The sequence below is a fragment of the Porites lutea genome, chromosome 11 (genome assembly GCF_958299795.1).
Source record: "Porites lutea chromosome 11, jaPorLute2.1, whole genome shotgun sequence".
Classification (NCBI taxonomy): domain Eukaryota; kingdom Metazoa; phylum Cnidaria; class Anthozoa; order Scleractinia; family Poritidae; genus Porites; species Porites lutea.
The window spans coordinates 19,524,438-19,550,112 of NC_133211.1; the positions used below are offsets into that span (position 1 = coordinate 19,524,438).

The window sequence follows — 25,675 nt, forward strand, 5'->3', positions numbered from 1 at the left end:
ATGCACGTGGATCAAATACCCTAACACCTGGCCTGAGAGATTCTAATTTATCAAATTCTTTTCCCTCCAGCCCCTCAGCGGAGCCTGGTGCTTACCTAGGGGGATGATGAATGTTCGATTTATCTATCTATATCTGTACATGAAATATAACCAAAGTACTAAAATCAACAGCTACGATACGTTTGGATACAGTTTTTCTGAGACCACACTGATATTTTTCAATCGCCTTTAAAGTGATTTTAATCTTGTCTGGTCGTCATAAAATTTTCATAACTAACAAAACTTGGATTGTGAAAGTTTGTCAAAATGTGGTTTAGGGTAAAATCAACGAAAATAGTAAGGAGTAACAGTAGTTACGCAATAAAGCCAAAAAAACAGTAAAACGGCAAACAGACACCAAAACGCAGTGGAATACATTGCAGGTAAGTCTTTTTTATTCAATTCATTTAAGAAAAAGTAAGGTTTTGTGGTATTTAGCGTGCGCAGATCTCAGTAATATATTTCTCATACAGAGTCTCCTATATTTTCAACGGTCGCCTGTAACGCGACACCGGCGCGTCACCTATGTTATGTAAATTACATTACACTCTACCCTCGCAAAGTGAGTTTGGGCCGCCTGTGAAGTTACAAAGTTACAGGAGTTACAACGTTACCGAAGTTGCGAGGCCGCATTTCAGGTGAAGCTCTGCCACAGTAGTTGTCAGGTAAGCTGCATTACAGTTTTGGTTTAGAGAAAACAATGCCTGTGAAGTGGACGACTAAATGGCATTCAGCCATGAGCAAGGACATACCGCGGGCGCATGAAGGCAGTGAAGGGCGCATTGGTGGAATAAAGACATGCGCGTGTTTTTCAAAATGGCTGCCACATGGAGCGAAGTAAAGCCATGTCTTTCCTATTCAGTTTTAAATATCATAAACAAATTTGGCTTCAGTTCCATGACTCCGGTACAGGTATACAAAATGATAATCTTACTACTGCCCTATGACGGGAATTCTGTAATGGTTTTAACCCTCGGATTCTTTACTCAGGCAGCCACCATTCCACTTTTTATGTCAAACAAAGATGTTGCAGTTGAGGCGGTAAGTTTGATTTGTACGTTTGTAAATTTTTTTTAGGACAAGTCACTCATCCTAAGCCCATTTATAAAGTCCAGCTTTTACCTGGCTTTGCTATAGAATACAAGACGACTTTCTTGAGACCCTGTACGTGAGGGGTTTTAGGGATAAGGTATATTGTGGCATATGTACAATTTATAGATACAGGTTCTATAATTTCAGAATAATAATTCTCTCTATGTATACTGTTGTTCACCTCGTGGTTAGTTTTATTAAATTGTTTCAATTTCAATGTCGTTTGGCTTTTCTTATTGTATCAGATGTTAGAATCAAAATTATTGTGAATCTTCTGAGTTCAATTTTCGTCACTGTAGAAATGAAAAGGAAATTGGACCAAGTTACTTTTCTCAAAGACTTTTGAGACTGCTACTATAAAATTCCGAAAATAAGCCCCTCCTTGTATAAGCCCCTCCAAATATAAGCCCCCCAAACGGGTGATGCAAAAAGTCCTCCGTTAAATTGCCCCTCCTAATATAAGCCCCCAGGGGGCTTGTACTTGGGAAATACCCTCAAATACTAAGTAAAACAAAGCAAAAACGGTAAACTTACTTCCAGCTGTAGGGCTAGCCCAATCGATTTTAAAACGCAAATAAGCCCCTTTGACTATAAGCCCCTCCAAAAATAAGCCCCTCAAAAAAGGCCTTTGAAAAATATAAGCCCCAGGCTTATTTTCGGAATTTTATGGTATTTGGGACAGGAAAAAAATTGGCCAATAGCTGATGGCCGCATCCTCAGTAACATTCCCAGAAACTTTTGCAGGACGCTTTTCACCTCCAGGTCCGGGTTGTTAAAACGTTGGATAGTGCTATTCACCGGATAAATCTCTATCTGGTGGATAACGCAATTGGTTTCCCCAATACTTATCCGCTGGATGGCGATTTATCCAGTGGATAGCGCTATCCAAGGTTTGAACAACCGGAGCTAGTTTCCTTCTTGTTTGTAAAGTGGCAAAAATTATTTTTGCATCATTGATTCACCTTTTGCTTGATCACATCAGCTTATTTCCTTCTTTATAGTGGTTTGGTGTATCCTTTCTTACCTTAAAGTGATGTGACATGAGACGATTCGCAACAACAATTTTAGCGCAATGGAGCTTGGCAACATTGCTGCGACATTGTTTCGAATTACATGGTTCCAACTTTCCAATGCTGTGTTGCATTAAAAATTGTTGTTGCAAATCGTCCCGTGTAACATCACCCTTAGACAAGCTCTTAAGCTCTTGGGGCAAACCATGTAAATGTGCTGAAATAATTTTTACTTAATAATAAACAGAGCCTTTAAAACTAATTCAACTTGTCATTGTGTCATTGTGATTTAGGTTACAGGATCTGGAAAAACTTTGGCATTCTTGATTCCTGTTGTTGAAATTCTTCTTAGAAGGTATTATTCTTGATAAATAGTACTGACAGTGGATAACTGACATATCTAACCTGCCAACAATAATTATTGTTAGAGTATATTTTATCTTTGACATTTATTTTCTAAATTAGAACTCCAAAATTTGGAGATTCCTTGAAAACCCTGAAGATTGACAAATCTAGGTGATATTTACTTCCTTTGTGGTAGTATGTCCCTGTTTTGTCGCGGATTATATCTTACTCCCAGTTGATTAAGGGCTACAGCTGTACATTATTACCATACAGTTTGTTACATTTAAAGTTTGAGATTGTTGGATTCTAGTAAAAGTTTTCCAGAGGTTGCCAAATGTTGGGGTGTGAAGTTCAAACCCTGAAACTCAACCTTACCCTTGTCAGTCAGTACTCACAGTGGCATTTAGTGTCATTCAATAAAGTTCTTTTATAGTTGCAAAGTAAAAGAAAAATTTTCTTACTTTCTTTATGCTGGACAAGCACAGTCGATATTAAATTTGGTTGTCCAAAATTTAACCCAAGAGTTCTTGTCCAAAATGTATTGCCAGGTTCCTGAGCCAAATGGAGCTCATTCAAATAACTGAAATGGCCATGTTATGGCAAAGTTAAAAGGAGCATTTAGCCTTATTTTGTCAAGTATGAGGCTTGCTTTTATGACTACAAGATAAATTTTAATTCTACTGTAATTTGAGGTCAATTTTCAACTGTTTCAGTATTTTTTTCTGTTGAAAATGTGGTTGTCCCACAGACGAGTCATGTCAAAGGTTTGCACGTCCGAACTAAAAAATTAATTTTGTTCCTGTCCTGTGACAATCAGACATAGGGTTTGCTACACCCTCAGATGGAAATTCAATATTTCCATTTTTTTGTTAACCCTTAAGCCCCAATATCCACAAACAAATTCTCCAAACTGATCTCTATACGTCTCCTTACAGAATTAGTTGGGAGAAATTGATAAAAGATCACAGATTTTTCTCTTTGTGATCATTTGATTAATTCTCAAAGATGTTGCACTTGACAATCTATGGATATTGTTAGGAGAAAATTGATGTTGGTCACTATTGGGACTTAAAGGGTTAAAGTGGTTAATGAAAAAGTAGTCTGGAATTTATTGGTGACTCGTGCTTGATAAATGTACTCCTTCTCTTAACGTTTTTTATCATTCTGCAGTTGCATAATAGGGGCGGTCACACTGCACCTTCTCTTCAGAGCTCCCCTCAAGGAAATAATGGGATGGGCTCTCACTCAGATTGGTTTTTGATCATTCCACGTTTGTGGTTACATCCTGACAACAACAAAGACATCAACTTCAATTGACAGCTTTCTTTTTCCCTTCCTTTTTTGCAACAGATATTGTTGCAAAATGTGCTCCCACAAAACTCTTGGCTCCAATGAATTTTTGAGGATTATTATGAAGCATTGGTGGAAAGAAAACTTTCAAGTGTCTCAAGATACTTTTGAATTTATATTAAACATGAAAGCAGTCATATTAAATAGATTCAAAAGCGGAAATCCTCCCATGTTTCTGAACTTCAGGGCTGTCACAAACGGCAGCACTAAAACACGGAATCCGGAATCCGGAATCCGGAAATGGAAACGGAATCATGGAAACGGAAACGGAAACGGAATACGGAATCTGTGAAAGAAGGTTCTAAGCGATCGATTTGAAAAAAAATATATTAGCAATGACAATAAAATAAATAAACAGATAAAAGAAAAAGACACAAATGAATAAATTAGCTGAGTAGGGGAGACTGCTGTATCACTAGAGGAGTCGATTCCGGTGAAAAGACTCTTGATACCACTTCAGGCAATGAATACTAAGTTGTGTAATGTGAAATTCTTTAATTTTCTATCATTGATATTTGATTCTGTATTCCGTTTCCGTTTTTGTTTCCGTTTCCGTTTCTGTGATTCTGTTTCCGTTTCCAGATTCCATGTTTTAGTGCTGCCCGTCACAAAGGCCCGGGTTCTAGGTCTTCCCTGGCTACTATGAGCAAGACCCTAAGTTACTTTGAGAGGAAACAACAGGAAAATAACAGAAAGTAAAGACCATCCCAGCTGTTTCAATTTCCTGCCATCTCTTTAACTGCAAAAACCTGGCAACTCGAAATCATAGTGGCAGCCCTGAACTTTTAAGTCCAGTCATGGGTAGGTAAAATTGTGGACCGTAGTCTGATTTATTTCAAGATGAACAAAGCACTCTCCATAAGCAACACATTATTTCTAGTGCTTAGCACATGTCCCTTTCTTATGATTGACTGAGCCAGTTTGGGTTTTTATTTTTGCAATTAACTACATGTAGCTTAGTAACATGTACCTCGGGAATCCTTTTGTTCCTTTTGACTTATGTTTCCCATTGGGCACACAGTGATTTACCCAAGGTAAAATGGCTAATGTAACCGCGCTTTTCCATTATATGTCACTGTGTAAAGTTGCCAATTGTGTATACTTGCTGAAAAACTAAATACTGATCTAACTGAGTTGTCTTCTTCTTTTTGCTTTTTTGTTTTAGAGAAGAAAAATTGAAAAAACATGATGTAAGTGTTATTATACATGTACAGTAGAAACTCAGATAACTTGAATTCCCTACTAACTCAAACTACATTTCCTTTCCTTTAATCAAAATTACAAGGAGAAATTTGATGTCGATCACTCTTAGGGCTGAAAACATTTGAAAACGTAGTGAACAGTAAAAGACAAGTAAAGGGAAGACTTGGTCATGTAGTAGAAATTCATGTTTGCTGTTTGTCATAAACGTGACTCTAAATTTCTCTATTGAATGCCAACTGGCTGGTTTTCTGAAACAGTAGGCTAGAATGCCTCCTTTAATTTTGAGCACTCAACGTTATTGCTGTAATGAAGGACCCGACATGTTTGAAGGAATTATTGTACACAAAAAACTGTCATTGCAAGCATCTCTGTAAGCCAATATTAAACTCATCACCAATAGATGAACTTGGGTGATGGTAGAGCTGAGCAATGCTCTTGCCTGAAAAACTATGGAGGATTGTGGATTTTTTTGGTGTCAAGTCTTTCTCTCTTTCAACTTCATCAGGTTGGCGCCATTATAATTACACCAACAAGAGAGCTGGCAAAACAGATTGATGAAGTTTTAAAGAAGTTTACAGAAGATCTTTCACAATTAAGGTTAGTTGCATGACAGGTGAACAAAAAATTAATGTCACCAAAAATAAGCTATTAGCCTGTGAACAGGCTCCCAAGTGGAGCAAAGTGAAAAAGAAAATAGATGAGCGAAGCGAGTTGAGCATGGCCTGAGTTAAAAAAACGGCAGGGGCCCTGTAGACTGACCTGCTTTGACGCTGCCCATCCATGATACCAGATTCTGATATCATGGTCTGATTGGTCAGATCACTCGCTGTTGACAAGTGATTGATGAGCAATGAATACCTGCACGAGATACCAACATGCACATGAATGTTACTGGAGCTGATGCATTCAAGTGTAAAAAAAAAACATCTTAATTTGACAGGTCTAATTACCTTACTGACATGTTATTGACATATGTGTTACAGGATAATAATTATTGCAAGTAAGCAGATGGGTGGCATCAAAACAAAGAAAGTCTATAGGCTCCCCCGCCTTGGTTTGCCAATTTTCTTTTCCATCCCGCTCCAGTTGGGAGCCTTTTCGCAGGCTAATAAGCTGCTGGATAAGTGTGGTCAACTGTTCAACAAAACATTTTTTGTAAAGAAAGTTTTTTCCTCGGTCTATGAAATTAAATAGAGAATAATACATGGTCGCGCGGAGATATGGAATTTATCTTCGAGTGTTCACATCGATATCGAACGAGTGAGCGCAGCGAACGAGTGAGATACCGAATGTGAACACGAGAAGATAAATTCCATATCTCCAAGCGTCTATGTATTATTCTGTTTATTATATAAACATACTGAAGACGGCGTTTTTGATGATTTTCTGAAGATTTCCGACCACCTTCCGAAGATTTCCGAAGATTTTTCAAATTGTCCCGAAGACCAGACGAATGTTCCTGAACATTTTCCGAGAATTTCCGAAGATGTCCGAAGATTGCCGAGCACGTTCGAGGAAGACCCGAAGATGTTTCGATGATACACCAACGAATTTAAGTACAATTTAAGAGACAAACCTGATGTCAGTGAAATTATCGATATCTTCACATGTGAAAATATCGTATTTTTACGTGTGTTCAGATACCACATTTCTCGGTGGTAGAAATCCTTGTAAAACACCGCAGTTTATATAATAAAAGTATATATTTTCAGTCAAACAAAGTTTATAGGTGGCTTTGTTGTGGAATAGTGGTTGGTTTTTTTTAGTTGAGTCAGTAATATTGTGGTCATGAAAAAAAAAAAGGCAAAAAGTGGAAGTGGTAGAAGCTATATTTGGAAAACATCCATATGTCAGTACAATAACTTTGAAAGCTACAGAAACAAATATTAATGATACCTGGTTAAAAGAGTTGTAAGGGTTAATTTTAGACTTTCACACAAGTCCTTTGAAGTCACACAGTTCTGTTCTGTTGCTCCCTTGGGTAGTTCAAAATGCTTGCTTGTGAGTGCTTTAGTTTTACTGACAGAATTGCACCCTGTGTTACTGATATAAAAAGGTAAACTTGATGCAAGTCTTTGGCTCCCCCACATGCCAGCTGTTGTAGACTCACCGAAAAGCAGAATTTGGATGTGAGTAAAGAAGGGAGCTAACTTGGAAAGTGGCGAGTAGACCACTAATTCACCAAGGGGCAAACTAACTGATATTCATCACTGGAACCAAAATAAAATACTAGTTTTAGTCATGAATAATTAGTTTTTATAATTATTTGTACAACATTTTGGTCTTGTCACATTTAGTTCTACATGTGGGTATCCTGTATCATGGTAATGCTCATGAATTTGCATCCTAAAGTTTTATGTTTTTTTCTGTTTGAGTCAGGCTTAATACAGCTGCTGTAACTCATTTTGTTTTTGTCTCTTCCTTGAAACTTGTTTTATCTTTATTCTTTTTTAGACAGTTGTTGCTTATTGGGGGAGCAGATCCCTTGGAAGATATACAGAAATTTAAGTCAGAAGGGTGAGAATGTGCCTAGATAATAATTATTAATTGTGTATAAATCTTTCATTGGAGAAATTAACAGTGGCTTATTGCCACACATTTGCAGAGTATTGAAGATGGGTACCTGGAATGTCTGGGACCTCCACTGCATGTACTTGTCATAGGCCAGGCCACAGACAGCTGTTCTGTTGGCTTGCAATTCCCACAACACAGCCATGATCTGTACACTGAGTCATCCTTGCTCCAGTCCTGATCTGGCTGGTGTTGACAGGTGGAAAAGGAAAAGGATAGGGAGAGGAGGGGGGGCAGAAATGGAATTATGCTGAGCAGACAATACATTTATTGCTCCACAAAAATCCTGCCTTGCTTTGATGCCCTGAACTACGCTTAATCATGCAGCTAGAATGAGGGGTGCTCAGAGTATTCTCCAGTGTTCTGTTCCACAAAACACCCTAGACTCAATTTATATGTACAGAACTTGTCCTGAGCTGAAGGGTCACCCTCCCAGCCGAGACAACTTGAGTGAGCGTCTATATGAGAAAAAAGTTGACTCCTCTGCCAGAGCTAACAGCGCTAGCACATGCTCTGATTGTCTCACCTTGACTGAATTGTATGGAGAAAAAGTTGACCCATCAAGGGGGGTGACCCTACCATCACAAAAGGGTGACCCAGCTAGGTGGGTCACCTTTCTAGCCTAGCCAACTTTTTTGTTTCTCATGTAAATGGTTTGCCTCGTTTTGGAAGGAAATGCATAAAAAACTGACTCTCCCAGGGTATCTCAGGTCCATCCTTCTACCCAGGATGACTTTTCTCTGTAGGGGCCCTTAAACATCTGTGCTGCTCTGTGTTGTTAACTCAGTTAATACGCATGCAACTACATTTAAAGAGATCAACCACCTTAGCTTATTCTCTTTCTCCATTAGACCACCAAGATCTGATGTGGAAAAAAAATAGACTGCACCAATAACAAACTACTGTTAATAAGGAAAAACTATTTTGTAAAGTTTAGTTGCATTTAATTTATGGTGTACTTCTTTAATAGGGGTCACATAATTGTTGGAACTCCAGGAAGACTGGAAGATTTATTTGCTAGGAAAAAGGATGGATTAGATCTCGCTGCTCATGTAAGATCACTGGTATGTACAGCTGACAACAATAAGATTTGCATGTAGTGTCTTTATGAGATTAGCTAGCATTATTGATCAGTCTCCTCTACTAACAGTGTTTTACAAGTAGACTTCAAAAAATTTGCCTCTTGACTCATGTAAGCACCCCTTGGACCCCCACGTATTAATGAAACTACTGACTAGCAGTAGCTAGATTTTAACTTTGCCTAAATTGCATTTAGACACACTCAAAAAACTTGCAACCTGCATTGAGGTGTGGTTGAATGTTCTGTTATTGCAAACTTCTTTGATTTGAATGCCACAACCTGTTTTTATTTCTAATAGGAAGTGTTAGTGCTGGATGAAGCTGACAGATTGCTTGATATGGGTTTTGAAGCAAGGTACATGAGAAAGCCTTTGTTATGTACTACAGGGATTATTTTAGAAATATCTGGCAAACAATAGAATAGCTAAAGGACTGGAGCCTACTTAAGTATTTTAACTTAACAAATGAATGTGCAATGTTAAAACAGCTTTTCAGAGGCTTCCATGTACGTAACTTGCCTGCATTAGATCATATACATATGTGAATTTGCATATTATTATTATTAGTCTTCAATCTTGGACAAAAATGTTGATAAAAATGGATATAATCATGTCTAGTTTCAAGATAAAGCTCTTGAAAGCACTGGCAACTGCAAATACTCCCCCTTACCCCAAAAGACGGTAACCACTATTACCATAAATGTACATGAATTATTACTACAACTGTTTTTCTTTTTTTTACAGTTGTATTTAGGAGCTTATGGTAATATTTGTTACAGTGATGTCATTGTGCATCACTCCACTAATTTGAAAACAAATTAAAGCGGGAAAATAAATGCCACCCTCAGTTGTTGTGCATGGACTAAACAGTTAACAGTTAGTTAAATTAGGCAATCAATAACAACCTGTTCTATCTTCCAGCCTAAATGCCATTTTGGGGTTTCTTCCAAAGCAAAGAAGAACGGTAAATTACTTTTTGTACTTCACTGTTTATTTTAAGATTTCAAACTCATTGTAATAAACTGGTGTTAAGTTTTAACTGTCACCTTTTCTTAGATTAATGAGATCCTCAAAATCACAAGCCCTATATAGCTAGCATTTCAAATCCCATTAAAAACAATTTTCAGCTCCTTGCCCAGAGGTCATGGGAAAAATTTCACTGGAACCCATATCCTAAATGTTTTTGAAGTCATGTATTTTTTTCTTGTCACTGGAAGCCTTAGACCTGAGTACCTGCAATGCACTTTGGGAACGATTCAAGATGTTAGACAATAGAAAACTGATAGATGTTATACAACATTTTAGTTTCGTACACAGTGTACATGTATTATAAGCTGCGTCAGAACTAAAGAATTGCTCTACTAGTTAAGAATCTGAGTGGAAAAATAGTAAACTGGGAAACTATTTTTCGGTTCCCTTATTTTAAGACCGAGGCAACAACATGGTACCGGAAATTATTGTTTAGAAGTAACCATGAACTCCTAGGGCTCGAAAACACTTATGTTTGTATGCATCAATCTTCAGTTGATGATGCTTTGTTACTTTAAATACAGGGCCTTTTTTCTGCTACTCAGACTGATGAGGTTGAGGCTTTGGTGAGAGCAGGACTCCGGAATCCAGTCAGAGTTACAGTGCGAGAAAAATATTCCAATTCTAAGGTGTGTAAAACCACCAGGCTTTTTGCCTGTTATCTACCCCAGCCATGGATTTTTGAAGGCGTTCAAAAACTTAGATCTTACTTATTATTAAAGATCTCTCATTTGATAAGTTTTGCTTTTTCACGATGGCCAAATTTTATGTGACAAAACATAGGATACATCAGTCTTAGATTAGGATGGCTTTGTAAATCCAGGGCCTATTGGAAGAGCAATTACTCTCATAGGCTATACTTAATTAGCAATTAATGAATGCAGCTGAGTAGGATATGAAGAATTATCAAAATCGAGGAGGGTGTTATCGTGCATGGTTGAAGATAAAGGGCTGTTCAGGTCTGCAAATATACTCCAAGTAGCAGATGCTGTACGTTGAGTTGTCTTCAACAAAAAAAATTTTCCGGCCCTTTGGGCCTCGGCTTGGTCTAAAAATAAGGGGCGGCCTGAGCCCCCAGACCCCTCCCCTGGATCCGCCACTGCCTTAAATCTCTCTATTGTTAAGTACACTCACTGTCTAGGTATCAAGGTTGGAAAAATTGAAAGCATCTAAGAATTAGTTTCGTTAAATCCCATCTGTGCTCTGTTGTAATAACCAGCCAACAGAGTTTGGATTAAGAAGATAGTAGGAGCTGAATGGATGGTTGGGGACAATCTCTCAGTAACTTATGATACTCTGCTTAATTCTCCTTCCAAATTGAATCAATTGTATATTGCTCACATCTTGCAAATATGGTAAGCACCAGTTGGTTATGAAGAATTAACCGGGGGATTGGAGCCAATCACAAACAGAAAAATATTTTGAATGAATAATAATTGTCATTACTTTAATTTATTTAAAAAATTATAATAATAAAAAAGTTTTGATTGTATTGAAATATTTATTAGTGTTAGTGAGTAATCTGTGTGCAATATGTTTCCACCAGTCAGAACAGAGGACACCCCATACATTGAGGAACTTTTACACGGTAAGTTGACCATAACTTGACCATAAGAGGAAATATAGGATTACAGACCCTAAATTTTGGAATGTTGCTGGCAATCCTATCCCGATGGCTTTTCCAGACAGTTCTATGGAGAAAATCCTTAGCTAGTCTTGCAAAACACAATTTAATTGGTAGAAAACTATAAAAATTTGATACCTGCTGAGATTCTGAGAACCTTGTTTTAACTCCTGTGCTAACAGCAAAAAGTTCACTACTCTGAGACAGGAAGAAATGAGAGAAAAAAAAAGAGACTTCCTTTGTTAAGATTTCATATGAAAATTTTCTGAGACCACAATTTTGTAGGTATATTTTCCCTCATAATTTAACCGTTTGTCTCCAATATCATTATACAAATTTTTCTAATTAGCCACCTGAAATTTCTCATATCATTCATCGGGTAACTTGTTAAGAGATCAGTACAAAAGGTTTTTACCGTATGTTTTTAGTGTTGTGTTCCGGGTTTTTGTCATGTTTTGAGTCGCTTGAAGCTAACATCCCCTACCCTCGTTTTATTGTGTATTAGTCGGGGGGTGTCAACTCAAAACGCCACAAAACGCAGAACACGATACTAAAAACATACGGTAAATTATCTTTATTCATATTTCTTACATTATATCAACAATTGGGATCAAAACGTGCAAACGTCTGTGTTTTATGCAGCATTTCTCCCGATCACTTAAATCAAGCCGAGAGCAGCCGTTACGAAATACATGCAGTAAATGTAAGAGATCACATGTCGGGCGTGACATCACGATGCCTTGAACAGTTGGGGTAAAGTGGACACTGTTTGAATATAGTGAACACTGTTTTAGGAGTATTTTATTAAAGCATTGAAGGTTCGCCTGTGCTTAAACAGAAGGTTCTGCATCATTCATCGTTAATGTCGGCACTATGACATGGATGTGTGATGTAAAACTGTGACTGATTAGTATGGATTCCTTGCTTCCAAAAAAATGAAAAAAATTTCCCCTCCCCTGGTAAAATCAAAGCTCCCCTAAAGGACATTGTCTGCCCTCAGTGAGCAACCTTATACAGTCCTGACCTCTATGATATGGATACTTATATCTGTTCCTTTCGTGCGCACCTTAAAGATGTTTGATTTAAATCTTATTTGCAGATATGCGAAAGTGACAGGAAGTTCTCAAGATTAGTAGCTTTTTTGAAGGCAAGAAAGGTATTGATCTTTTGGGTCAAATGCCGAGTTTTGTGCAACCGGTTTCCCAATTGAACTGTACAAGTATGTCTTTAAATGCGTCAAGACAGAATACACTTTTCAGTGTTTGCTTCTTACATTTTACAGACCTGCAAGAGTATGGTATTTTTCAGCACCTGTGCCTGTGTTAATTATTTTTCAAAGGCTCTTGAAAGGTGAGTTTGATGTCGTGGTAGCCCTAAAATGGAGCATTAGTGCTTAACCAGCCTAGTCAGATACGTTTTGAAATTTAAGACTAGTCACCCAAGGTGTTTTCCCCGCTATTTCTTCATGAAAGAAGACTTTTTTAATTTTATGCAGGAGATCAGAAAATTGCACAGCCAATAACAGTTTTTGAGTTCCAGTAGACTTGCTTAAAAAAAAAATTCAAAGTCACGATCCCAAAAAGCGGTTAAAGAATCTAGACCCCTGGTTCCCAGCTATCAGTTCTTGTTACCCTGAAACAGCAAGAGGATAGACCCTGGTAACGAAGTCACGGAGTTTTTTTACCTGATAACTTTTGAGACCGAGGAACTTTTAATGAGTACAGCTTATTTAAGAGCGGATGTCAGTAAATATCGACCAGAGGTCTACAAAATTGAAAAATCGAAAATTCTCAAAAAAATTCACAAAGTAGCACTAGGTAAGCTATTAACATAAATGTAATTTTTACTTCGATCCGATAATTATTTTCCACGTACGGGGGGGTTATTGGTTTCGCGGCTCTCGGAACGGGTTTTCCAGGCCCGAGACCATGTGTCACAAAAAAATCGTTTTAAAATTCAAATCCATTGTAATGTGGACAACAAATAACTTTTTCAGAAGAGTACTTAATTGCACACATTCTAAGTGGTGATTTACTCAGTTTGAACGAAAGTGTAATATTTTGGAGATTTTTCATTATTTTCAATATTTTGAACGTTTTCGTTCAATGAAAAAATGGCAAATTTCAAAGCCCAAAATCGTCGACTGGTACCTCGATTTCAGTAACGAGTCTTATACCATGTTAAAGAGCGTTATCTCTTCTTTCAAAATCTGTTTTCAAAACTACGGGCAACTGAAAAGAAAATTTTTGAGGCCAAAAAATACAAGTAGCACTTTTCTGAAATTTGAGCTTTCCAGACGCGGCGGGCCGATGCTAAAAACTTGGAAAAATACAGTAAGAAATCAGTTTGAGCAATAGTGGTTTCATGTTATCAGCTTTCAGAAACCAAGACGTGTCTATACAGCGATCTGATATAAATTAATGCCGTTTGCTATCAAGAAAGGCAGATTTAAGCTGTCAACTCCTGCCAATTACACCAGTCACGTGAAGTTGTCAAAGGGAGGGCAAAGCACTAATATTAAAAAGTCTTAAAATTCAAAACGTTTTACGTCCATGAAATCAGATTTTAGCGTACAAAACAATGTTGTGAATGTCTGTTGTTCGTACCTTAGCCTGGTGTTTCCATATATTGGAAATGTCAAGTATCCACACGGGAGAACATACCAAACAACAACCTTTCAAATCCAAGCGCCGAAAGATCGTAAACGGCAAAGATTGCGTTACATTTCACAGAACGACCGCTTACCACCGTTGTCACTCCTTTTTTTCGCTGGAAGCTACGAGGAGTTTTCATTCCGACATGAGTGATTCTTGATCAGCGTTTCCTTGAAAGTACGACCCCGGACAGGTGATAACTGAGGACGTTTCGTCAAGACTCCTGTTGTTCACTTTCAGGCTTTAGCAGGTGCGTAGTCAGGATTTTTCCGGAGGTACGCCCAACTTTTTCTACATCCTCTTCCCCCCCCCACCCCAAATCTCAACATTTTTTTAAGGTGCCTTTATTAAAGGTGGGGTTAACGGTTGTTAGCAAAAGCATTTTTGCTGTTTATGAAATGACACAACCTCTAAAATTCTTTAATTCTGTCGGCTTGTTTTGTTCATTGACGTCAACCGTTTATCATTAATTCAGCTATTAAAAATCAAGCTTGTAGTACCTCCGACTTTAGTTTACAAATGACTCTTTTTACCCCTTTTTGTCAAATTATGTTTGACCGACAAAAGCACCACACATTGACGTAATTGTGCCCTACCTCGTCTACTCCGTAGACAGGTCGTGGAGAAAACAACGCGTTCACGCTTTACATCTTCAAGCTTGCTATATAAATAAATCATCCAAGATTCTGTTCTCCGATTAATGTCGTCGCTTCTCTGGAAACCGATTTTTTTAGTTATGTTTATTTCATTCTATTTTTTTCTTCAACGTTTTCGGGTATGCACGTGCTAACCGTGCGTGCAAGTAGCTACGCCCCTGTTTAGTCTCCTTAGCCCTGAGCGTTCCTCTCTTGCGGTTTTCGCGGGAGTTCAGGATGTGGTCCGCTCTGTATTTCACGTCTCTTTTAAATGAGAGGCAACACTTCTTGTTTACCGTTTCGTTATCAGACAGCGCTTAGGCTCTTAGCCTTTCATTTAATTTTGATCAAATTTTTATCATTTAGTTACTCAATATACGTTCGATCCTGTCCTTGTAAACTTATACTTTTATTCTTTAAGGGAGTTTAATACCTATATTAATTTTTTCTTCGTTTAGTGTCGTCCAAAAGACCCAGTTTTTTTGGCATTTTTTAAAAAAGCAAGAAAAAGAAACGACAAGGTTTATTTTTTTTGGACTTAGATTAATTCTTTTAATCTAAAAAATTAGCATTATAACATCATTTCGAGGCCGACAAAACGTTCGGTGGTGTATCCTCTTTGCTTTTTACCCTTTTTGGGCCTTTTTTTATGAAATTGACCATCAAATTTTCCGCCATATTGAGTTTGTGTCGATTTGGTGACCATGTCTTGTTGTTTTCAGTCTCCACGGCAATGATGCTGGTGTTTCAGGCCTCCCGTTCTCAGATTTCTTGTGATTTTTTTTTTCACCCTACCGACCGACCCGCCCAAAACCAGGAAACCTATTCGACGCTAAACGAACGAAAAGGGGATGACCTAATCCTTATGGTTTCTTTTTGCGCTTCCTCACCACATTGCTTCCTCGTGTTTCTGTATACTTGTCTTTAGCTTTGTTTTGTTCTTTTTTGTCGGTAAAATAAACTGAAACAGTACAAAGACCCTCAATATTCCTTTTGGAGGTTCTCGAACGCGCATAAACAAAATGAAAAACGCGATGATTTATTGACCGCAAGGGCAATGGGGTGGGGTTAGGGCTCGTTACTGCACTCCGGTTCACTCGTACGCTGTCAAATGGTCCCGAAATACAAAATGAAAAATGACTGTGGACAGACTATTCACGTCTAGACATCAAGCATCTTTTAAGATGGGACTTATCGCCTCTCCCTGTTCATGGAGTTGATTCAAAGTGTTGACGTTAATTTCGTGATGCCCTGCATGTTGCCAGGACATGTTTCAAAAGGGCCTTTCCAAAGGTACGGAGTCCGCCGTCACCTTGTCAACCGTGCGAGAAATGATGTACTTCACAAAAACAAAGAGAAGTTATTTTCGATTTGCCCCGCCCCCTACCACCGAAAGTCCCCGACAGGACCGCTTCAAAGTACTCCCCATGTGGTTGCGCGGGGGATAGTAACAGGTCTACCTAATTGAACCGTGCATCAATGACAGTTTAGCTCAATCAGAAGCCCCTTTTCCCTGGCTAGTTCAAGGTGTGTGCACCTCCTTTAAGCTGTTGTTTTCGGTTCTTACTTAACTTTTTGATCTTGAGGAAATTCACAACGACAGGAGCAGGTTATGGGCTTTTTTCCTAGCCCTAATCCTACATCACGAGAAATCCCTCAGGTTAGGCAAGAATTCGATAATCCTTCCATAATCATCCATTTTTTCACCGCGTGAATTGGGTATTTTTAGCTTATTTCGAGAAAATACTTTTTGCTTCAAATCCAGGGTGGGCTTTTAAATACATTTTTTAAGCCAAATGGTTTTTGCGAGAATCTGCTTACCCGAACTTTTCGCATAAAAAACGACAAATACCCGAAAAAAGCTCATGTTGTTGTTGGTGGTGGCATATTTCCGATAAATTCAGCTCAATGTCTCGTGAAGAAGAGTTCAGATCCGTGCCGCGCGCCTCTCAAGGCAAGCGTTCCGTCGAAATGCGAGCCCAAAAACAGGTGGTAAGCGGTCAATTTGTGAAAAGTAACGCAATCTCCGTCGTTTGAGAGCAGCCGAAGATGTTCTTGCCGATGCTGTCCTTGATGTTTTTTATTTCCAGTATCTAGGAAACCCATGCTAAGGTATGAAACATACACTCGTAGGCAATGTTCTGTCCGCTAAAGTCTAATTCCTGAACGGAGAAACGTTGTGCTTTTTGAAGTTTATTATTGTGCTTTGCCCTTTGACAACCTTACGTCACTCGTGCGTTTGGTAGCAGAAGATGGCTAAACTCTGCTTTTCTTGTTGGAAAACGGCTTTAAATTTTATCAGATCGCTCGATAAACACATGTTAGTTTCTGATAGCTGATAACGTTAAATCACTGTTGCTCAAACTGATTTCTTATTGCATTTTTCCGAGTTTTTAGCATCGACCCGCTGAGTCTGGAAAGCTCAAATCTCAGAAAAGTACTACTTGTATTTTTTGGCCTCAAAAATTTTCTTTTAAGTTGCCCGTAGTTTTGAAAACAGATTTTGAAAGAAGAGATAACGCTCTTTAACGTGGTATAAGACTCGTTACGGAAATCGAGGTACCAGTCGACGATTTTGGGCTTTGAAATTTGCCATTTTTTCATTGAACGAAAACGTTCAAAATATTGAAAATAATGAAAAATCTCCAAAATATTACACTTTCGTTCAAACTGAGTAAATCACCACTTAGAATGTGTGCAATTAAGTACTCTTCTGAATAAGTTATTTGTTGTCCACATTACGATGGATTTGAATTTTAAAACGATTTTTTTGTGACACATGGTCTCGGCCCTGGAAAACCCGTTCCGAGAGCCGCGAAACCAATAACCCCCCCGTACGTGGAAAATAATTATCGGATCGAAGTAAAAATTACATTTATGTTAATAGCTTACCTAGTGCTACTTTGTGAATTTTTTTGAGAATTTTCGATTTTTCAATTTTGTAGACCTCTGGTCGATATTTACTGACATCCGCTCTTAAATGGTTTGACAGATATTGCGCGTTGGTCTTGTACCCGTTCCATTCTTTTTTCCAAGCCTTGTGACTTTTCACTAAATAACATCTTAGGTGAATAAAAGACTTACCTTTTAAGTTTCTCTTTTTATTTATTTAGATATATATTTATTATGTAACATTTGGCCAAATGTCAAAGGAAGATGTTAAGGAAATATCTCAATGTTTTATAATATTTGGATATTTCTTCCACGCATCATCCAGTGGGCGCGTTGGATTTGTGATGGTAGGGAGGTGCAAACTTGGCTGGGGTCGTAGATTAACCCTACCTCCGTCCCTATCTGGAGTAACCCTACTGAGGGGTTACTGTTCCCTGATTAACCCTTTCACCGCCAGAGTGCTTGATTGAGTTGGAAATTTGGTCGAAATTTGCTTTTGGCTAAATTTGGCAGTGAAAGGGTTAACACAGTGGGGTCGAAACCACCCTAAGGCTATAACTGCAAACAATTGTCATTGCAGACTTCTCACAAATGTCAATGTGCTGTCCATCCATGGAAAAATGAAATCCAAAAGACATAAAGTTTTTGATTCATTTAGAACGTTATCAAGGTAAGTAAGGTGGGAAGTAGTCTTGTACAAACCAATGATAACTGAACGAAACACAAGAACATGAAACATGAGAGCAGTAAAAGTTGTTCGTGAGAAAAAAAGGGCAAGATTCCAGAACCACAGAAAATGTAGTTCTGCGACGTGATATTCAAGTCAAGTCATCGTGGGGTCCTTACAGAATGGCCCTCAAATACAAAAACATGCTCTTAATGCCAGACTCGGGCTTGCTTGAGAGGGGTACCATGGCAAGCATAACTGACGAAAATGGAATGAGCTCCATACGACGAAACGACTGGCCAACAGCACTCTCTGATGTTCACATTCTTTCAGAGAACCATTTGATTCCTCAATTTTTAGTTAATGAAATTATGTTTATGTTTAATTTATGTAATATTTAATAAACCATTGTCGTACTCTTGACGATGAACTGAAATGGCTTGTAAATGAAGGGGTTGGTTTCTTAGGAAACTTAGCGAGCTGCGACAATGGGAAGTGAAACTCAAAACAGTTTTTGGTTAAGTAGCCTGTAGTCGAGGCTTATGTTTTGAAATCGTTTAGTAATAAATCCATGATTGTAGTCCTAAATGCACACCGCAGAAGCACTGACTTCATTGATAAATGGGCATGATACTATAGGTGTTGTTAATGAAGTCGGTGTACGTGAAGGTAATTATGGATCTGTTATCTCTTTATGGTATCTCCTGCATTAGCGTCGACTGCTGGCTAGCTCCAGACCGTCGTTTGTGATCTCTTTGTGTTGCTTTTCTTTTTTTCAGTGGTGTTCTTGTATGTACAGACGTCATGGCCAGAGGAGTAGACATACCAGAAGTGGATTGGGTCGTTCAGTTTGATCCTCCAAGCAGTGCTAAGTATGAATATGTGCATTCAGCTTTTGTTATGAAATCCACGAAATGTTTCAGTTCCAAACATCTTACGGCCTTATGAAAAAGAAATCTTTTTGTCTCAGCCCTCCAAACATGCGTTGTTCGGCTCATTAAAAAAAACAGTTTAAGACATCATATTAAAGATTAAGATCAAGAGAAGTTCCTCGTTTTCCTTGAAGTGAACTGAACAGCGATTCCACTATCGGGCATAATAATCTTCTTGTGTGACAGAAAGCTTCAGAATCAACGCGTTTTGCGCTTACTTGGTTGTCTTCACTATTGTAGTTGAAAATCTTAGATTAATACATATGAAATTACGATAGGCCATTTTGCAACCAGCATAATATTTGGTAGGTCACGTGCAGAAGTAGTGTGTCCAGCAATTCAATTAACTTAGTAATACTGAATAGATGCGTCTGCTTTCTAACGAAATTGTTTTCCCGCTCTTGGTGCCCGCCATCTGCATTTGCTTCAAGATTTGATTGTTTAATTGTCTGTTAGTATTCTACTTTGCGAGAGCAATCATTTTGATTTTGGTTTTACTACACTCCGTGAAAACTGCTCTAAAAATTCTCATTGTGCATGGTATGAGCATTTCTACCTATGTCACTTTACAGTGCCTTTGTTCATCGCTGCGGAAGGACGGCAAGAATTGGCAACCAAGGTAATATTCCACATCCAAAACCCCATCCACATTAACAGAAATCTGTTAATGGGTCAGTTGGCTTGTCACGTCGGCATGTTGGGTGTACTCAGTTTGCCTTGAGTTAAAACAACAGGAAGTTTAAGATTATACTTAAGTGGCTTGTAGTGACAAGCACTTCGCTTTCGTAATGAGCTTCTGGAAAAAAATGGTGTGGAAATTTAACATAAAAGTTTTACGTTTTTAAATTTTAGGAGGAAGACCAATTGCTATTTTGTACGTGTGACCAAGACAAATGTTGAAAAATTGGTCCTTATACAAGTCAAGACCGTATAAGTCCAGGGAGACTTTTGCTAAAGACGCATCGTTTTCTAATCCGTCAATATGACCGCTTGAGAATGCTTCCACCAGTACTGGATAGGGGTTACCTAGAGTACCCTCTCTTGCAAAAGAATCAGTTACGATGCATAAAAATGCTCTTGAATGCTTTTGCTCTTTTAAGAAGCAAGCAGCTTTTTAAGAGGCTTTGTCACGGCCCTGTAGTTCATTCTGTAACCGTTAACGAAGAATTACTTGTCAATGACAAAATGATACCTTAATGCCCCCAAAAATATGTTTCTCAAGCATTATATCAAACGTTACAAACAAAATAATTAGGTTTGTAAAAACTGTTCAGTAGACTTTAAAGTTTTCAAAACCCACGAGTGCAATCCGTTTGAATCTTCAAGTTTTTTTTCATCCCTGCCTTTTTTTGTTTGTGCTGTTATTTATTCCCTATTTTTTGTCTTTTAACGGCTTGAGCGGTGATTTTAATGTTTCTCGCAGTTAGTGGAAGTTCTTATTGTTTGAATTTTGATAAATGTCGTGACGTACTGTTGTAAAAAACGAGCAGGAGTGTATTCTCGAGGTGAAGCCGAGAGTTTTTAAACCTGATAATACACGCCTGCGAGTTTTTTTGAACGGATTCAAAATCTCTAATATGGATCAAATCATTCTTGTAGAAATATTTAGATTTGAGGTTATTTTGGTCTAAAAAGTGGACGTAAAGTTTAGCCGTGTCTTTATCAGATATGAGGACACTCATGAAACATTAATTTCTTTTGTTTTTTTTCTGTTTGAATTATTAATGAGTTTTTGAAACAGTCCGTAAAGTGGAACGATTTGTTGAACTTCGTCTTCTAGGAAATGCTTTGTTATTTTTACTTCCTGCCGAGGAGTCTTATGTAGACTTTATGTCTATTAACCAAAAGGTATGTTGAGGTTCTCGCTTTGTTGTGTTAATTCTAACGCGACTTGGGACTTGAAGATTTTGTGCTAAAAGAGCAAGATATAGCCTGAGAAAACAGCCGAAATCTAGTTTCATTGCGAAATGAGCTGAGAAACGAGCGCTACTAATGACGCGTCACTACCCAGATCTGGGTGGTGCCTTTGATTGGCTGAAGCAAATTTTCCGCGCGGCACGGCCAATCAGAAGCACTGCCCAGATCTGAGTAGTGACGCGTCATCAGTATGGAATATCTGCGCTTCAGTCATTACGCGGAGAAACCAGTGGTGGCGTCGCGAAATGTTGGCTTTAGCCTGCGAGCAAGCTCTCCTATTTGGGCCAGTGACACAAGTCTGGCGAGAACGCGCGAGCGAGCGGCGAAGCCGCGAAGGGCCCCTCGCTCGCGCGTTCTCGCGAGGCTCACTTCGCTTGCCCAAATAGGAGAGCTTGCTCGCAGGCTATGTCGGCTTTTTCAGGCTAAGCAAGATAACGTTGATTTCTTTTCTGTGTCATCCTCTAGAAATTAAAAAGAGTTAGAAACACCCTTTACTGTGAGAGTCAGTTATGTGTGGCATCGTATTGCGTAATATCAAAAAGGCTGTAAATATAGGGATATGTATGTGGAACTCCTGTAGCATATTTAAGAAGATAATTATACGCACAATTCTTTTAAAAAGTCGCACCTTATCTTCATGATTTCCTGATCCTCAGCGATTTAAGCGTTCCTTTGTATCCCATTTTTCCCGTCAAATCCCTATAATTAATTGCAGCAGCTTAGATATTACATGATAATCCGGTACTGTACTTTAGCCTAACCGACTCTCACACTGAACTTGAATGTCTTTGAAATGGCATGAAGCAAGGTATAACAGGTTTTAATAACTTTCTTATCTGAAGGACACTGGGTACATTTCTTTGTGATGGTTGTGGATAGAACGTGACCAGACGTCTTTACCTTGCGTCCAAACAGGTACCTCTCGACTTCTTGGAAATAGAAGATAATTCTGTGGACGCCACACCTAAGTTAAGGAAAATGGCGTCTAAGGACAGGTAGATGATTCGTTTTTTAATCCTATCCGATATGATGTTTTTGGTTGAATTTTATAGTTTAACTAGAATGGCTTGGAACGTATTGTCTAATGCTGTTGTCTTGCTCGGGCAAAACCATTAAGGCTCTCACTCGCATCTCCTTCCGCGTGCGGCCCTCGCCTGTCTTCTCGCGACTCCCCCAAATAGAGACTTTGCTCGCTGGCTAGAGGAGTACGACCTGAATTTAGACTCCACTTACTAGGTGTAAGTATAAGTTCCCCCTTCTGAAGCTTGCGTTGTAAACATTATCAAAGCGAAATACAGACTTACAAAGACATGTGGTCACATACCGTACAGATTCCATCCTGTACTTTATAGAACTACTCCCTGCCACTTGTATATTCGCAAATTTATTTATCAAGCGTTTCATTTCTTTGTTTTAGGGATGTTTACGAAAAGGGAATGAAGGCATTTGTTTCGTTTATACAGTTCTACAGAAAACACGAGTGCAGTCTGATCTTCCGATCAGCGGGTAAGAAGATAGCGTAAACTTCCGCTAAAAAGCCCTTGGCTTTTTACAACTTTGTGACGGGTTTTAGGAGGGCTAATACGCTGTTTCAGTAGCAAGGGTGGCACAGTAGGTTAGTGCGCGGCCTTCGGTGTGCGAGGTCCCGAGTTCGATCCCCAGTGAAATCACATCCTTGTTTCAACTTCTCTCCTTTATGTTTAGCTTTGACTAGCTTTAAAAACCCTTAAAACGGAGCATTGATGGAGAGAGGGGGCTAAAATGAGCGCACCGTCGACCTCAAGTTTTTTCAGCTATTTCTGCCACGAGTTATCGACGTAAAATGTGGTTGGAAATATGGCAGAGAAAAACTTGTTCTTTAATTATAGCTTTTATTTTGATTTAAAATTTATAACATAAATAATGTAGGTAATACCTTGTATTCACGTGGGAATACTGAAATAAAGTTGTTGTTGGTTGCTTTACCTTCTTACCTGTTTCGGTCAGTAGGAGACATAGAAATAGTTTCTTCAATTAGTACTTTAAGCACATTTTCAAATGCAAATGAACAGAGACGATAAACAATATATATAAAAAACGAAGGTAAGAAACAATACCATACAATAGTATTGTTTCTCTCCTCCAGTTTTATATTTATATATATATATATATATATATATATATATATATATATCAATATATATCAATCAATATAAGAAATCTATATAATATCAATATAATAAAGTTTATCGTTTCTGTTCAATTGCATTTTGTAATGGTGACTATAATGGTGACTTGTCACCACCGAAACGTCATGTTTTTATCACGCCAGTTTTTGCGTTTAAATGATTTACGAAATCTTTTGTTGCCAGTCACTACTTTTAGCGCTTATAGGACGTTTTCACTCGCGTGGCCAGCATCTATGCTATATAATTTATTGGAAGAAAAGAAAGTTTTTACATAAGAACAGAATTCAACGCCCACAGGATTGTCTAGGTACACCAACATGGCCGCCATTCCATTGTTTTGGAACACCAATATGGCCGCCGTGACGTCACGCTCTATTCGTTGGCACTCAAATAAAGTGTATTGGTGGTCTCATTGGAAGTTCCTACCATTCATACACTCGATAGTTCTGAATGATTTGTTTGTGTCTTTTCGTCTAGATTTAGATCTTGGGAAGCTAGCTACAGGATTTGGCCTTTTAAAATTGCCTGTTATGCCGGAACTTAAGGACAAAACAGTAGAATTCGAGCCAGTGGATGTCGATGTTGAAAGGATATGCTACAAAGACAAAAACCGGGAAAAACAGAGAAAAAGAAAACTGCAGGAACAGCAGGACTGTAAGCAGAGTACTACGCCGCAGGCAAACACGAAAAGGAAGAAACCGGGGCGTGATTCCGTGCCCTGGTCGAAAAACAAAGAAAGGAAAGTAAAAAGAGAGAAGAGAAAAGCACGTCGCGAGTTTTTGAAGAAGCAACGTCAAAAACAGCGACTTGATGAAGATGAACTTGAGGATCTAGCACGTGAGGCCCGTCTCGTCAAAAAACTGAAGTCTGGAAAAATTAGCAAAGAAGAGTTTGAGTGCCAACTTGGAATTGAAGATGAAGACACTTAAGGCTTTAGACCGGAAATAGGCCACCTCATTAGTGTCAGATCTGGCGGCTGCGCGCTTTTGAGCCCAGATATACACTGTAAATTAAAAAGATCTGTTTCAGCCCCAAAGTGTCAATTCAGCCCTGCAGGCCAAAGTCTGATTCAGCCCTTCTTGGAGCCATTTGAGCACAATTTAGGCCAAAAAGGCTCTATCAAAAGACTATTCCAGCCCACGTTAGGGCCCATTTCAGCCCTGGGACCAAATCAGCCCTAGCTAATTGGACTGTATTGGCCCTGATTTAAGGGAGCCAAATTAGACCCAAAAATAGGACTGTATTTTACTCACCGAAACGGCCCTGTTTTTAGGGCTAAAACAGATCTTTCTGATTTAGAGTGTAGTTAAACTTCCATTAAGCGGCCACTCTTGGAGTACAGGCAAGTGGCCGATTAATGGAGGTCGGCCACTCAATAGAGGCTCGTCTTAAATTAGCATAATCTTTGGCAAAAACATCACTGACTTTACTTCAAAACAAACGCGCGACGGGAGAAGCATAACTGGTCCACAGTCGGTCGTCAACTTCTATCTCGGACTGTATTTTCCATCATCGTATTCTTAGAATGTAGCCAAACTAAGTCTATCAAGCGTTTGATAGCCGCTAACTAGAGATGACAATGGGAGAACTCTCGTTGGTACGGCCAAAAGGTGGATGCGGTCGCTTAATAGAGGTTTATTTTCCCATTCTTTTGTACAATTATTCCAGGACTTAAGTTACTTGCCGCTTGATAAAGGTTCAACTTTATGTTCATGAATCAGATTCGTGTTCTTTTGATAGACATCACGAAGAGTCCCCTACCCTAATCCTCGCTTAAACGCAAGAAATTGACCACTCCAGAAAATACCACAACATACCATAATGCTCTTTGTTTGTCACCCCAAAATTTTTGCATAAGCATTGTCGTCAGTTTCTCATGGGGCCATTTTAACTCCCAAGAGAAACTAAAGACAATGCTTAGTCAAAATTTTGGGGTGACAAACAAAGAGCATTATGGTATGGTATGGTATTTTCTGGAGTGATCAATAGGCCATTTTCCGAGTTTAAACTCTCACTTTCAAAACGAGGCTAAGTGCAAAATCTTTGTTGTGAAAACGAGATTTTCTTGCATGAGATTACAAATCGTTTTCATATCAATGGGTTTGCACTTAGCCTCGCTTTGAAGCAGAGGTTTGAGGCGGAAACTTTGAAATGGCCCACTCTGTCTACATGAACTCATATGGAAATTAGAAGTACATGTAATTGTGTGTAATACGAATTACCAGTGAAGTACCCGACTTTTCGAGTTTTCTTGCATTTCTGGAAATAAGTCTTTGATCCTACAGTTAGCCTACAGTTTGCTCCAAATCTCTGAGATCCAAATTGACTTAACTGATTTCTATGGTTAATAAATGCATCCCTGCAAACAACTGAGGATTGAATTTTGCGTATACGCAAAAGCTACATTAAATTGTACTGTCTAGACTTGTTCTATCCAGCTCGCAACAAAAGCAGGGTGGATGACATCA

At 38.6% G+C, this 25,675-nt stretch overlaps 1 protein-coding gene across 1 annotated transcript; it reads left to right on the forward strand.

Moving 5' to 3' along the window:
- The first annotated feature begins 830 nt into the window (after positions 1 to 830).
- LOC140952084 (ATP-dependent RNA helicase DDX55-like) lies at positions 831 to 24,924 on the forward strand. Its single transcript, XM_073401504.1, has 20 exons — positions 831 to 951; positions 1,030 to 1,080; positions 2,435 to 2,496; positions 5,002 to 5,026; positions 5,545 to 5,636; positions 7,494 to 7,556; positions 8,581 to 8,674; positions 8,990 to 9,045; positions 9,611 to 9,653; positions 10,243 to 10,347; positions 11,265 to 11,306; positions 12,442 to 12,498; positions 12,625 to 12,692; positions 18,104 to 18,193; positions 18,970 to 19,062; positions 19,695 to 19,741; positions 20,903 to 20,970; positions 21,955 to 22,034; positions 22,457 to 22,545; positions 23,685 to 24,924. The coding sequence occupies exons 1-20, from the start codon at positions 838 to 840 to the stop codon at positions 24,134 to 24,136; spliced, it is 1,791 nt and encodes a 596-aa protein (XP_073257605.1). The 5' UTR covers positions 831 to 837; the 3' UTR covers positions 24,137 to 24,924.
- The last annotated feature ends 751 nt before the right edge of the window (positions 24,925 to 25,675 follow it).

Bases quoted from the DNA above. Each gene is read 5' to 3' on its own strand.
- LOC140952084 (XM_073401504.1), top strand. From the start codon at position 838: ATGCGCGTGTTTTTCAAAATGGCTGCCACATGGAGCGAAGTAAAGCCA. The intron at 5,027-5,544 runs GTAAGTGTTATT...CAACTTCATCAG, and splicing joins AAAAATTGAAAAAACATGAT to GTTGGCGCCATTATAATTAC. The intron at 22,035-22,456 runs GTAGATGATTCG...TCTTTGTTTTAG, and splicing joins AAAATGGCGTCTAAGGACAG to GGATGTTTACGAAAAGGGAA.